At 53.9% G+C, this 13,531-nt stretch overlaps 5 protein-coding genes across 5 annotated transcripts; 3 read left to right on the top strand and 2 right to left on the bottom strand.

The window, feature by feature from the left end:
* Positions 1-2,105: 2,105 nt before the first annotated feature.
* On the top strand, positions 2,106-5,694 carry GUITHDRAFT_164894 (hypothetical protein). The gene is made up of 11 exons (XM_005826478.1): positions 2,106-2,326; positions 2,385-2,453; positions 2,521-2,714; positions 2,770-2,869; positions 2,921-3,004; positions 3,066-3,978; positions 4,138-4,329; positions 4,657-4,894; positions 5,159-5,279; positions 5,329-5,479; positions 5,534-5,694. The coding sequence occupies exons 1-11, from the start codon at positions 2,222-2,224 to the stop codon at positions 5,569-5,571; spliced, it is 2,205 nt and encodes a 734-aa protein (XP_005826535.1). The 5' UTR covers positions 2,106-2,221; the 3' UTR covers positions 5,572-5,694.
* Positions 5,695-5,872: 178 nt separating this feature from the next.
* Positions 5,873-7,145, bottom strand: GUITHDRAFT_154374 (hypothetical protein). The gene is made up of 3 exons (XM_005826477.1): positions 7,079-7,145; positions 6,692-6,748; positions 5,873-6,268 (listed from the first exon to the last, which is right to left on the bottom strand). Exons 2-3 carry the CDS (start codon positions 6,743-6,745, stop codon positions 6,092-6,094), a joined length of 231 nt encoding a protein of 76 aa, XP_005826534.1. The 5' UTR covers positions 6,746-6,748; positions 7,079-7,145; the 3' UTR covers positions 5,873-6,091.
* Positions 7,146-7,558: 413 nt separating this feature from the next.
* Positions 7,559-8,062, top strand: GUITHDRAFT_76235 (hypothetical protein; the record flags this gene model as incomplete). The annotated part of the gene is made up of 2 exons (XM_005826476.1): positions 7,559-7,597; positions 7,703-8,062. The coding sequence occupies 2 exons, from the start codon at positions 7,559-7,561 to the stop codon at positions 8,060-8,062; spliced, it is 399 nt and encodes a 132-aa protein (XP_005826533.1).
* Positions 8,063-8,487: 425 nt separating this feature from the next.
* On the bottom strand, positions 8,488-10,305 carry GUITHDRAFT_114280 (hypothetical protein; the record flags this gene model as incomplete). Its single annotated transcript, XM_005826475.1, has 7 exons — positions 8,488-8,513; positions 8,558-8,612; positions 8,821-8,836; positions 8,894-8,940; positions 8,984-9,043; positions 9,213-9,326; positions 9,379-10,305. The coding sequence occupies 7 exons, from the start codon at positions 10,303-10,305 to the stop codon at positions 8,488-8,490; spliced, it is 1,245 nt and encodes a 414-aa protein (XP_005826532.1).
* Positions 10,306-11,198: 893 nt separating this feature from the next.
* GUITHDRAFT_76260 (hypothetical protein) lies at positions 11,199-11,924 on the top strand (the record flags this gene model as incomplete). The annotated part of the gene is made up of 1 exon (XM_005826474.1): positions 11,199-11,924. A coding segment is annotated over one exon (726 nt), but the record flags the coding sequence as incomplete, so codon positions are not given.
* Between the last annotated feature and the right edge of the window lie 1,607 nt (positions 11,925-13,531).

The raw sequence follows: 13,531 nt of genomic DNA, 5'->3' as shown, positions 1-13,531 counted from the left end.
GTCCTCTCCTAGCACTGCTGGCTCTGATCTTGACCTCCTCCTGCCTCCTGTATCCCATCTTGCGCTTGCGGTGATCGGCATGCAACCAGAAGAGGATGAGGACGATCCCATATCATTGCCATGATGATCGTCTACACAAGATAGCGAGCAGTGTCTTGGGAAGGATGATCTTCCTCCTTTGCTGAGCATGACAGCAAAGAACGCGGCGACCGCGGTCGGAACATGAGTATCGACGCCTTCCAGAAGAGACGAGGTGGACGTGGAGAACGAGAAAGAAGAGGAGAAAGATAGGACGGAGGAAGGAGATTCGATGCTATCTTCCGTCGACCCTTGCGATGTGCAGGAAGAGGAGCGGAGGAGAGGAGCGCGGAAGTACGGAGGAGCGCGCATGGGGTGGAACAACTCAAGAAGCTGTACAGTCGCATGACGTCAGCAATGAAAACTAGCTTGTTGGCTGGGTTTAGTGATTCAGAATGTTCCGTGGATCATTACGGAATGAACTCACTGATAATCGTGGATTTGGTGGGTGGGGTTATTTGACGGACTAACACACGTAAAGAAGGGATTTCTAAAAGGCATATATAAAGGATATTTGCTGATGGACTGGAAAATGTGTGGTAAAGTATTCTCTCAATCGAAAAAGATCGCTTTCCAGAGTCGGGAATCACGACCTACTCGTTCGAAAGCTTTCGGGGCCCCAAGGACCCCTGTCCAACAAATAAGACCTGTTCCATCACCTTCGAAAACTTCTCTTTTCGATGGTAATGCGGGGCTGCGATCTCTTTCCCCGTGACCGGAAGCGACCATCGGCGTCACGATCCGACCAACGGAATCCACCGGCATTACCCCCACCCCCCTTTCATCAGGGTTCCACCCCACTCTCACAAAGAGAGAAAGCGCCTGCCAAAACTTTAGATTGAGTCCCCTCCCGGGGCGGGGAGTCAGTCCGGCGGAGGAGTTAAACCGCCTCCTTCAAGACTCCTGAGAGCCCCGGGGGCCCGCGGTGGGGCGCATGACTGCCTCTTCCCTCCCGCTGTCAGCATATCCCTGCCAGAACTTGGCACCGTGACACCGCCCAGGCTTGTTGAGTTGGACGGCGACCGGACGCCAGTCGGTCCCGAGTCACTGTCCTGGTACCGTACGGTACTGCACTTTCTTTACTCAAAGTTAAGTTAAAGATCACCCTTGTACGAGCCTCCGAGGACAATCCTCGGATCCGATCAGGAGAGTCGAGGAAGCTGCGGCTTGACCCTGACTCTGTCGCACGTGTGCCGCTGTCGCGGCGGCCGCAACTCGGATCCGACGGGGGCCTGCCTCGGCGGATTTCCAACTTCAAGCCTTCAAGGCTTCGGACTTGGCCGGCGCGGCGGCCCGTAGTCGGCGTCAGAGGGCCGGGCTACGAGGGCCAATCCGATGGCTGATCGGACTCGACGGTCCGATCGGATCGGACCCGGCGGCGCCGCCGCGTGTTGACTAGCACGCCGCAAATTGAGATTCGAGAAGACAACTTTGATCGCAATTCTGCATTACGGTGGCACGACTGCCATCGGACGGTGTCCGGGGCCGCCGCCGGGCCGGGCGGCGATCGGACGGTGAGCCTGCAGTGCGGATTCAAGTAGCGGCTGCAACAAACTTGAAAGATTGCCAGCCTTATTGACTCTGAGTCAATGAGCGCTCACGGCCGGCCTCGGGCCGGGCCAGGATCCGATGCCGATCATCGATCCGGGTCCGACCTTACCCGGACCGGGATCCGGGACTCGCCGGGCCGGGCCGAGGATCCGGGACCGACTTGCCAAATTGAAAACACTGGCCGCACCAGTAGTGATCGGGCCGGCAGCGGAGGTCCGTCAGTTGAAATGCTGGTAGAACTGAGGGAAGGGAGGGAAGGGAGGGAGAGAAGGAGAGAAGGTGACGCGGGTGGAGTGAGAAAGGAGAGGACAGGGTAGGGGATAGAAGTCCAATGGATCTGAGGGATGTGGGTAGAGCAGAGGAGGCTCTCAACAACGCAACTTTGGCGACGGTGCTTGTAGATGACAAAGAATGAGCGACAAAAAACTTCAACCGGGAGATTGCAATGACTCGATGGTGCAGATGAGAACCTGATGTTGTTCAGCGGAGCTTGAGGATGTTGACTCCGAGTTGAAAGGATTCAGAAGACCTCGGGAGTGAGTTTGGTTGTTCGAACTGCAAGTGCGAGTTGGGACAAGAAGCTTTGTAGAGGATGGGACCAAAGAAAGGAGCTGCGGCAGGAGGAAAGGCGGCAAAGAAGGCTGAAGAAGCAGCAAGAAAGGCTGAGGAGGAGAGGCTGGCATTCCTGGCTGAGCAGGTGAGAGGCTGAGAGGACTGACGGCGTCTGCTCCAGCAAGCTGAACGTTCACGTGAAGGAACGGTTGGAGCGAGAGAGAATCGAGAGAGAGGAGGAAGAAAAACGTCTGGCGGAAGAGAAGCGCCAGGTGAGCTGTTGGAGAGGATGCTGTCTTGAGTAGAATCCTGCCTGTCAGTGCTCTGACGAGACGACAGTGGCTGGAAGTGGAAGGGCGGAGGCTGCAGGAGGAGAAGGACGATTTGTTCCCCCTGCTGCAGATGAGAGCGCATCAGTTGGTGGTGGAGGAGGCCGGGAGGAGGGAGCAGGAGGAGTGGCACAACTTCCTTGCTTGCACTCACCTCCCGGATGTTCGCAACGACGCAGATCTGAGCACTTACATCACGTTATGGTCGACATCTTGCCTGTGGAACATGCTCGGCAAGGTTGTCTGACCTGATATGCAGGCGCGAGGATCCAGTCCCAGATATCCACACGGCTCTGAAGGAGGCGCAGAATGCAATAGAGGTGATTCTCGGGCTCGAGAAATTGCTGGCAGTCGCTGTGGTGAGCGGTGCCATGCTGAGGGTAGGGAGGAGCCTGACGCACGTGATGCAGTCGAAGAACGAGGAAGAAGCTCTGAACAAGTATGAGCAGTTCATCAAGACCCTCCAAGATCTCATCCTTATGAAGCTCGACCATGTGTGTACAGGGCTGCTGCTCTGGCCTGTTGACACCGCGCATCGTTGACATGTCAGAGCAGGCAACGGCCAAGATCCTAGAGAATCTCGACGACCACGTGACGAAAGATAACATCTGTCAAATCGACCTCTCTACAGTGCTGCAGAAGTACGGCATGTGGGTGAACGTCGCCAAGAATCTAAGGCTGAAGAACATAGAGTATCCTTCCCTTGGGTTGCACACCGATATCCCCCGCCCCATCATCCTTCAGACTGTTGCTGTTCGGATGATGCATTTCAGGAAAGACATTCTGAGCAGCCCTTCACAGGCAGAGGACTTCTTCACCATCGGCGGCATCCTCTACATCGAGGTGCTGGAGGTCCCGGACAGGCCCAAGGCCATCAAGTCGCACGTCTCGGAGGCCAAGGACTCGGGAAGATGGATGATAGTCAAAATCACTTCGAGCAGCGGGGACGTGATACGGCAGGTGTATCCTCCCATCGACCCTGTGACGGGCCTCGTCCAAACCATCGGCATCCCCCCCATGCAGGTCAAGTGGCACCTGCCCCAAGACGTCCTCCTCCCCTCCGGCGACGCTCCTCGCCTTGGGTGGTGGGAGCACGAGAAGAAGGAGTGGAGCGACGACGGCATCACTGACGTTTCGCTCGAGAGCAAGGACGGCGAACGTATCCTCAGCTTCTCGACACTGCACCTGACCACCATCGCCATGCTCCAGAGTCGCTGGTCCTGCTTCCCCTTCCAGTCCTGGATGCTGTACCCCACAGGCACAAACCGGGCAATCCTCAGCGTCGACCTCAACGGCGACATGACGATCAAGTTCGAGATCGGAGCAGGGAGGTGCAGGCTGGTATGGCCGGAGGACGAGTCGCTCAAGGTGCTGAAGGAGAAGCCGCTGCCTGCCATGGAGATGCTGAAGAAAATGAAGTTCCACGGGTTAAACCTCATCCCCATCGACGAGGACGCGGAGAAGATCAGTGAGAGACCTTGGAGCCTCTCTTCTCTCCCAGCACCCCCCTTAGCACCTCCTCTTCCTCCTCCTCCTCCTCCTCCTCCTCTTCCTCCTCCTCCTCCACCTCCTCCTCCTTCTCCACCTCCTCCTCCTCCTCCTCCTCCTCTGATCGCATGTTCCCCAGGTACAGACAAGATGGACGCCGTGAAGTGCCTGAAGCATCGGGCGCTGGAGGAGAGGGCGTGTGCTGGGCTCAGCCTCCTCGCTCCCTCTTTCTCTTTGTGTCAGAGCCCTCTCAACCCTACCATCGGCCCTATGGAGCTGCTTGTACGCGTCTCTCAGACTACCGACTTCCGTAGCCTTCCACTCCACTCCAGTACGTCTCCCTCCCTCCTCCTCCTCTTCCTCCTCCTCTTCCTCCTTTTCTTCTCTTGGCATCCTCCCCTCTCCCGTCTCCCCTTCTTTCCTCTCTCCTCCATTCTCTCCCGCCCTCCTATCTCCCTCTTGCTCCATACCTCTTCCTCTTCGTTTTCCTCGTCCTCGATCTCTTCATCTACCTCGTCCTCTTCATCTACCCGTACCTCTACCTCTACCTCTTCCTCCAATCTTCCGCCAATCTCCCTCTTTTCCTCTCCCTCCTCTCACCTCTTCCTCTCTCCCTGCCTCCTTCTCATCCTTACCCTGCTGAGACCTCGCCTTGTAGCCGACGAGTCTTTCCGCACCCTCCACTTCCGAGAAGCCACGGGGGAAGAGGAGCTCAGCTACTGCCTGATCGCAGAGCCCAAGGTGGACTCAGCGCAGAGCAGCGAGGACGGGAAGATCTTTGACAGCAGCGGCGTCAACGTCGCTCCTCCTGCCGTGGGACTCGAGACGAAGTTCTATCCTCTCACTGCCATCCGCGAGATCGCCGACGAGTCCGCGCTGCATCGATGCCAGGAGTCGTGAGTCGTTGCTCCTGCTCCTCCCCACTTCCCCCCTCTCTGCCTGCCTGCCTGCCTGCCTGCCTGCCTGCCTGCCTGCCTGCCTGCCTGCCTGCCTGCCTGCCTGCCTGCCTGCCTGCCTGCCTGCCTGCCTGCCTGCCTGCCTGCCTGCCTGCCTGCCTGCCTGCCTGCCTGCCTGCCTGCCTGCCTGCCTGCCTGCCTGCCTGCCTGCCCTGCCTTCAAACCACTCCCTCCCCTCTTCCTCGCTCTCACTTCCTCCTCCAGGTCTGCAAGCTTCACAGAGAGCGTCCGCGTCATGCTCAGCGGCATGCGGCTGCTCAGCTTCGTGAAGCCACCGATGAAGCCGGATACACCGAGGGAGGAGGGAGGAGAGGAAGAGAAACAGGTTGAGCTTGCTTCCGCGCTTGATTGTATGGCGATGACGACGATGGCAGGAGGGACAGGAAGAGGAAGGAGCCGAGAAGAACGAGGAAGGTCAAACCAACACAGAAGAGAGAGAGAAGGAGAAGAAGGAAGAGAAGGAGAACAAAGAAGACAAGGAGAAGGAGAATAAGGAAGAGAAGGAGAAGAAAGAAGAGGAGAAAGGTGAGTTGCGGCGGGAATCGACATGGTCAATGGTTTTGACGTGAATGTTGTCAGCACAAGAGGGGGGAGATGGAGGAGGAGAAGCGAAATGAACGAGAAACTGTGGAGGATGAAGAAGGGAAAGGAAGAGCGAGGAGACACATGTTGTCTCGAGATGCTCTTAGTCTCTTGTTCAAGAAATTTCAATCGATGTATCACAATGGAAGTGCAAACACAAGTTTCCCGCAACAAGCAATGAAGGAGGGAGAAATCGGATCTTTCACAACCTTGCGAACCTTCACAACATCTTCCAAGACTACCACCATTCCCTTCCTTTCATGCATTCTTCCTTTCATCCTCTCTGCATGCTCCATTGATAGCGGGAAAACTTTGAGGCACGAAGCAACGACTCACGCACTTTGATCGGCTCTTTAGGTACAACAAGAAACCAGAACAAATTCATCACATGTGAAAACAAGAAGGAAGCAAATCAACACAGGAGTAAACAACCTTGCTCTCCTCAGCAGTTGTCCACACTCGGTTCTCAGTTAACAGCAGGGAACACCCTTTGTGCTGCTACACGTCATTGACGGAAACTGCCAGGCAGACAAGCCTTATCTCTCCTCATGCCCTCTACTTCCCCATCTCCTGCCGTACGATAGCAGTGATCTCCGCCATCGCCTTCGATCGTCGATCTGGGTACTTGCGGAACAGATTCCTCTGATCAGTGGTGTAGATCTTCCGCTTTGCGCCGTTCTCGCACTTGTAGATGACGACGAAAATCGCACCCATCCTGTCGATGCAAGACGTCTGTGGAGGAAGAGCAGGTTAGGAGGAGGACAAATGGGTGTCCTAGGGAGCGCAAAGAGAGTTGCTCGTCATATCAACGGGAGGGGAAGGAGGCTGAGCAAGAGGTACGAAAGCTTGCTGTCTGCAAAGAAGGGGGGTCGAGGATGGCAGGAGAGCAGAGCAAATCAAGTCGTACTCTCAAACATGCTTTCGTATATCACATGTCAAGGATCCATGAAACAACAACTTTCTGCCCTCCGCTTCCCCTTCCTGTTCACCATCTTGAACATCACTGATTATGGCTGAGGACAACAAGACAGAACTCATATGGGGAATGAAAGAGTCCACCATGTTCTCGGACAACAAGTCAGGATTCACATGAATGGAACCACCATGTTACCTAAGGATACGAACAACTGACAGGGACAGCTCATATCAACTCACCGAGATCTTGGCAGAAGGAGCACCGGCAGCGACTGCTTCGCTTGCCGACCTCATCTCCTGCACATTCAAACTGATCAGAGAAGGCCAAGAAACATAGATCCACATGACGATCATGGCAGATGCACTGCTCGATGGATTTGAGCTAGCAATGCAATGCGATACATGACATTCAGAAGGAGAAAGAGAGTAGAGAGGAAGAACACGATGCTACTTTGTTCCCATCGATGATGATAATGATGAGGGCGACGAGGACAAGGACGAGGACATGAAAGACCAGGAAGGGGAGCAAAAAGACAACGAGGAGGAGGAAGACCATTGCGAGGACGAAGGACGAGGATCGCATCATGTCGATCATGAAGAGGAAGAGACCATTGTTGTTGTCGTTACCTGCCTCCCACCATCTCAGTTGGAGCAATATTCCACAACGAACTCTGCCATTATCGCACTGATCGCTACGGTCTCATCCCTACCCCCATCCTTTTCAACCGAACCCCACCCAATCTGACTACCCCCACCCTCGTGACAAACAGAGTACCCCTCATTTTGACTTCAAAAGTACCCCTATTTGCAGAGTAAAGTTTACTCCCACCTGCTCCCAAGTCACCCATGAAGATCATGACCCAGTAGAAATGACCACCCTACCCAAGTCAACAAGAACCCTGGCTTCATCTTAATGCAACACTCTCACCCCTCCCAAATACTCAAAATCACCCCCTCTTTTGAATGTCATGTCCACCCATCGATCACCCCACCCTACCTCCACGGGGAGTAGCTGACTTGCTGACTGGAGGTACCCCCAGCAAATTGCTTAGCTCTGTGGGGGTGGGGGTGGTATGCGATAGGCTCGCCTCAGTGTCGGGAGTCGCCATGATTCTAGAAGGGGGCTGTCATTGTGGGAGTGTCAGAGTGGAGGTGAAGATGGAGGAGGAGGAGGAGGAGGAGACAAGATCAGTGGCAAGCAGGGAAGAAGGAGATGAACGTTGCAAAGTCAAGGGAGATGGCAATGGGAAGTCGAGCAAGAGGAAGAAGAAGGTCATCTGTTACGATTGCAATTGCTCGATATGTTACATGCGGCGAAACACGCACTTCGTCGTCCCGCTATCCAAGTTTCGAATCGTTCAAGGCGAGGAGAAGCTTACAACATACAGGTACAACACGCGGGTGGCAAGGCACACTTTCTGCTCTATTTGTGGGATCAGCAGTTTCTATTATCCTCGATCGAACCCTGATGGAGTTGCCGTCACGCTATGGTGCTTAGACAAGCGGATCGCAGAAGACGAAGACTTTGATGTGGAGATCAGATATTTCGATGGGCTGAACTGGGAACAGAACATTGACAAGTCTGGGATCTCAGAGATGTCCAAGGAATAAAACAAGTCTAGGTTGTTACTGAGTTTTAGAATGTCCGATTGATGCTCAACCATGCTCAACCATGCGGCCTGGTTGCTCTCAGGAGATTCAGGCTGCGATACTCTGCATTGTCCTGTGAGCAGATTACTCGATGAGATGCTATGTCAAAGATGGGACTCAACCTGAGTCAATCCGTGCAACGGAATCTGGACTACTTCCTCCAATGTCAGGCCTTCTTCGGTGAGAATTCTCTTCAAGAAATCAGGAGAGCTGCACAGTTTCCAGTCAGGCAGGCATCAGGCAAGGATAGATCGATATGGTGCATGTGAGCGTTGCGTCATAACATGGTTCAAACACTGACAACTTGCCTTCTTTTCAAGAGTTGCCCTCCTGCAATGAACACAAACGTAGCGTTTTTATGTTGTGCGCAGAGGCTCCGAACGATGTCACGAACGTAGCCCGCATATGGCAACTGTGCAAAATGCGATCACAGCAGGAAAGACTTGCAGCAATCACAGACTTTGAGGTTCTTGCCGAAAGGAAGGTTTGAGACAACATGGGTTACAGGCATCTGCAATGCGGTCAGAAGATGCTAGGAAAGGGAAAGTAGAGAAAGTGATAGCCCAAGGGGAAAAGAGACAGAGAAAAGAAAAAATGCACTACGTTGCTCAGAGGTGGCAGGCTGGCGGACATCGGTGAACTCGAAGCCTGGAGAAAGAGTGAAAGGAAGTCGTCGATTCCTTGTCAAAGAATTCACAACAATCTGAGCATCGCCTCACCAGCAAGCTCTCCCTACTGTCGTGTTGAGCAATTACACAGCCTTCCTCTAACTGATACGACTTTCGAAGAAACCCTCCTCCCCTTGTCGCATATCCCACTGTTTCCAAATTTTTCCTTGCCTGCAGAGTTCAATCAGTCACAACCAAACGGTTCAAAGTCCACCTGCATTGCCATCGATGGATTAATCTCAAATCCCACAGCATTCAGCCCCCTTTCTAACGCCTACAGAGAACTGAGGTCAGACCCACAGAAAAATCGAATCACCAATTGAGCTGTGCAGGCAATCTCGAAAGCGAGGAGAGAGCAGGGTGGAGGCATTCATTTTTGATGCTTGCTCTCCTAATCTTAACCAACCTCCTACACACCCGCACATGCATGTAGATACTCTTACAGCGTAGAGGATCGTTCCTGAGCCACAGCAAGGGTCCAACAGCAAGTCCCCTTCCCTTGCGCCAGCGATGTTCACCGCAGCTTCTGCGATCAACAGCGGAAGAGCAGACGAGAACTGTGAGTTTAGAGTGACTTCCAACGAGCTCGAAATCTCCTGCTTCACTTACCTTGCAGGGCCTTCTCGACCACTCCACCTCTGAGAGAGATCTCTGTGCATGATTGTGGGACCACGTCGTCAACCCGAGCAGATATCCTTTTGAAGACTCCAACAAGGTAAACAGGAGATTCGGCTTGTCAAAATTAGGAGCTCCAACGATGCAGCGGGCAAACATGGCTGAGATCTCCATTCGACTCCTCCGCTCTCCGTCTCCCTCCTGCTCAGACGATGTCTTCAAACGCTCTACATGGAGGTCCCAGCCGTCACAGGCGAGCGTCCATCCACCAACCTCTTCTATAAGATCCTCTACCGTCTCGTGGTGCGCAGACAAGGGTGCGATCTGAGCACGAACGCACGTCATGGCCTCGAGAGTGTCCGTGGGGACGGCAGCAGGGGATTTCCAAACAAACCTGTTGCCCTCATACATTTGAGTCACTCCTGAAGGGATCCCAAACGTGTTCCTCACTTCTGCTTCACTAAGTTCTCCCCACTTGGGCTTCTTCCCAAGGATCAGAATCCTTTGACCTTTGTCACCGATCGCCCCTCCATAGCTCTTGAGAAAATGCTTAGCATACTCGCCGTCCACGTGGGGGAACTTTCCTTTCCGGGCTGTGATCTGCTGATTTCCCCGCACATGAAACCTCCTAAACTCACTCCATGACTGCAGATCCTTTCGGCGGCAAGGTGAAGAGGGATGCAAGAAAGAAGAGCTCTTCTTCAAGATGTGTGGGCTCGTTATGAAACAACTCACATGCCCATGGGAGCCTGAGACGCAGCGGAGCAGCTCCAAAGAGATGCAGCATGGCAGGAGCATCCGTGCTCTTACTTGCATCCTCCTCTCCTCCAGTCTCCCTCCACTGCTTCCCCTCGCGCCATCCCTAGCGACTGCCGTCATTGCGCTGCCACTAGTCGCATTGTTGTCGTCCTTGTCCCTCATCTCCACTCATGCCCTGCAAGATCTCCCCAGGTTGACGGTTATACTCGTTACAAATTGCATGACTCAGGTGGTACGTTTTAATTTGACTACCGGTAATTTTCTTCTCAAAAAGAGGGGTAATTACGATGGCGGGGACAGAAAAAGCGTGATTCGTTCGCATCATATCAAGGGGTGGGTAGTAGAACCTACCCATAGCACGAAAGGGGGGTCAAAGGAGGGTGGTCAAATGAAGGGGAGCTTCAAGGGGGTTTGTTGCTATGGCGGGGTACCAAAAGGGAGCGCCATGGGAGGAGGAGGTGGAGGAGGAGGAGGAGAAGGAGAAGAAGATACAGGACAGAGAGAGGCGGAGGAGGAGCAGAAGTGCTGGTGATAAGAAGCATTGATTGGAAGGGGTGAAATGGGAGCATCGGGCGCCAAACAAACACCTGCGATGAGTGGGAAGGGTTGTTGGACGCAAACAGCTTTCGAGAAACGACGTAGAACTTAAGTCTAGCGTCTACAAGCACATCACAACTGCAATGCAAACTCCCGGTGTCTTTGAGGTGGAGCAGATCTGGACAGACTCTGAGGACAACTACTCGGAGACGCTTAGCATCGCTGAGAATGAGCAGGTGCATGAGTGGACAGGTCAGCGCCAAGGAGATGAAGGCCCTGCCGCAGGGATGGCCGATGCAAGCCTGAACAATGACTGGGAGCAATCAGGAAGAGACTTTATGATTGAGCTGAGTGGTGACAACAGCGACAATGCAGAGAATTCATACATCGGTACCATAGCAGATGGCCAGGACGTGCCGAGTGGTTCACAATACGTTCAAAGCTCCAATGAGGAATCGGAAGAGGACATGATTGGACTGGCGATTGCTGGGGCTGTTGCTGGGGCTGTTGCTGGGGCCATGGCAGGGACGTTTGCGAACGATGGGGCGAATACCAATCCACCGTTGCTGCATCAAGGGAACCCACAGAATGGTGAAAATGAGGGAGCGGCGTCAGAAACTGTGACCAGGACAGGCTTTGGAACCAAGACATGGAGAGATGGGAGCAAGTATGAGGGAGAATGGCTAGACGGGAAGATGACAGGTTTCGGGAGGATGCGTTGGGCGGACGGCAGAATTTATATGGGGGAGTGGCAAGATAATCGTTGTGAGGGTAGAGGCTTGCTCACTTACAAGGATGGGAGGCGGTATGAAGGCGAGTACAAGTGTGACAAGATGCATGGGAAAGGCGTGTATGAGTGGTCTGAAGGAGCGAGATACGTCGGTGACTACTTCGAGCACAAGAAGCATGGTAGGGGGATCATGATATGGAAGACTGGGGGGCGCTATGAGGGAGAATATGTGAACGACAAGATGACAGGGTATGGGCTGATGACCTGGGCAGACGGTCGCCGATACGAGGGTTACTGGCTTGAAGGCAGGTGTACAGGAAGGGGAACGACGACTTTCAAGAGTGGTAGCAAGTACGAAGGGGAGTACTTCCGCGATAAGATGGATGGACACGGTTTCTACTACTTTGCAGATGGAAGAAGGTATGAAGGCAGGTACCAATCTAACCAGAAGCATGGGAGAGGCGTGTACATGTGGACCGACGGGTTGATCTTCGCTGGAGAGTGGAACAAGGGGTCTCCGAGCAATGGAATCGTTCTGTTTCCAGGAGGGGAGTGCGCAAGGAGTCAAGCTGCCCATTCTGGATGCTGTCCAGACGTGGCTGTACAGAAGCTGAGGGAAGAGGCGCTGGAGTGGATATGCAACATCGACCCAACGTACATGTCAAAGATTGATGAGCAAGGATCTCAGAGTGTCGTGAAGAGCGTGAGGAACGTGAAGCAGGCGAAGAATATGATGAGAGAGATGCTGTCAAGAGGGTCGAGGAAGTCGCAGGCGCACGACTATCAGACGACTGCCTTTCATAACGTCTCAGCTGTGGATGATCAAGGATCAACCCCCACGTCTGGCAACTCCGGCGCCTTTGCATCCAGGTTTTCCCATCTGAGCAGAATGTTCCATCGAGTACCTCCAGAGACAGAAGCAACTTCTAGAGCAGCGAGCGAGAATGCCTCGTCGGGACACTGTCGATACAGGCATGACGGGACACGGACGACAGTCACTGGTGGAAGGAGCAGGGACGGGAAGTACAGGATAGGGTGGAGGGCCACTGAGCTGAAAGAAGGTGACCTTTGGTTTTTCTTTGGAAGCCTCCTGGACAGGGATGGAAACCGAGAGGGTTTGACCACTTCCTCGCCGCTCTACGTAGCATGCAGAGATGGTCTCCTCGACGTCATAGTCTGGTACCTGCGGGCTGGCTGTGCAGATTTGGAGACAAGGTTCGAAGGAGGAAGGACCCCTCTGCTGGTAGCGGCTGCTTCTGGGCGCCCTGAGGTTTGCATGTCAATCTAGACCTTTCTTCTTCTGATCCACTCCTTGTCGAACTCCTCGTACTCGCCATTAGTCCCTACCTGTCTCTTCCTCTTGTTCCATTCCCTTCCAGATAACGCCCGATCCCTCTGAGCTGTGTTGCATACTTGTTCCTTTGCGTTGGTAGCTCCTCACGTTTAACTTCAGGTCGTCCTGTACCTTCTTGACAAGGGATGTGATACCAGTGTCGTTGACAACGACGGCAAAAGTGCCCTGGAGCTTGCGTGCGAGGCCGGATGCAGCCGAAGTTCGCATGCGCTTGCTAGGAAGTGCACGTCAGAGAGGATCTTGGAGCTGTTTGCGCAGCATCTTGCTCTGATCAAGACGGAATCGGAGAACTCGTCGACCTCCGATACGACGAAGTTGATGCTGGACGCGATTTTGAGGGTGTGGCTGACCTGGAGCATCGACAAGTCTTTCATGGTCAAGCTGAGCGCAGACAGGACAGCGATCGAGTTTGTTGTACAGTACTGCGTGTCACAGCACCGCCTCTGCAAGGCGGCGATCAACTTGCTACAAAGAATCATACTGATATCAAAGGATAATGTCAACAGCCTAGTCATCCTGGAGGTCATCCTGGCCCGCGACATCGGGATGGCTGAGCCATTCAACCTCTTCTGGAGCTGCGATCGCAGTTTCAGCATCGTCGAGGGCCCGACTGAAGAGATTCAGGCGACAGAGAGGAAGTCGAACGAGGAAGCGGAGCTGGGTGCGATGCAAGGGGGGAGGGAGCTTGTTCAACATGCGACGGAGGTCGCGGGCTGCTTGCGAGAGATCACAAGGGACTTCATCTCCTCGATCAAGGTCTTGTACAT

The sequence above is a fragment of the Guillardia theta genome (genome assembly GCF_000315625.1).
Source record: "Guillardia theta CCMP2712 unplaced genomic scaffold GUITHscaffold_74, whole genome shotgun sequence".
NCBI lineage: Eukaryota > Cryptophyceae > Pyrenomonadales > Geminigeraceae > Guillardia > Guillardia theta.
This window is presented reverse-complemented; position numbering and strand designations above follow the sequence as displayed.

What these genes read in the sequence shown, in the direction of transcription:
- GUITHDRAFT_164894 (XM_005826478.1), top strand. Translation starts at nt 2,222, where the DNA reads ATGGGACCAAAGAAAGGAGCTGCGGCAGGAGGAAAGGCGGCAAAGAAG. An exon ending in CTGCATCGATGCCAGGAGTC is followed by an intron (nt 4,895 to 5,158) that starts GTGAGTCGTTGC and finishes TTCCTCCTCCAG; the next exon opens with GTCTGCAAGCTTCACAGAGA. An exon ending in GAGGAGAGGAAGAGAAACAG is followed by an intron (nt 5,280 to 5,328) that starts GTTGAGCTTGCT and finishes CGACGATGGCAG; the next exon opens with GAGGGACAGGAAGAGGAAGG.
- GUITHDRAFT_154374 (XM_005826477.1), bottom strand. Translation starts at nt 6,745, where the DNA reads ATGAGGTCGGCAAGCGAAGCAGTCGCTGCCGGTGCTCCTTCTGCCAAG. An exon ending in CTCCTTCTGCCAAGATCTCG is followed by an intron (nt 6,269 to 6,691) that starts GTGAGTTGATAT and finishes CTTCCTCCACAG; the next exon opens with ACGTCTTGCATCGACAGGAT.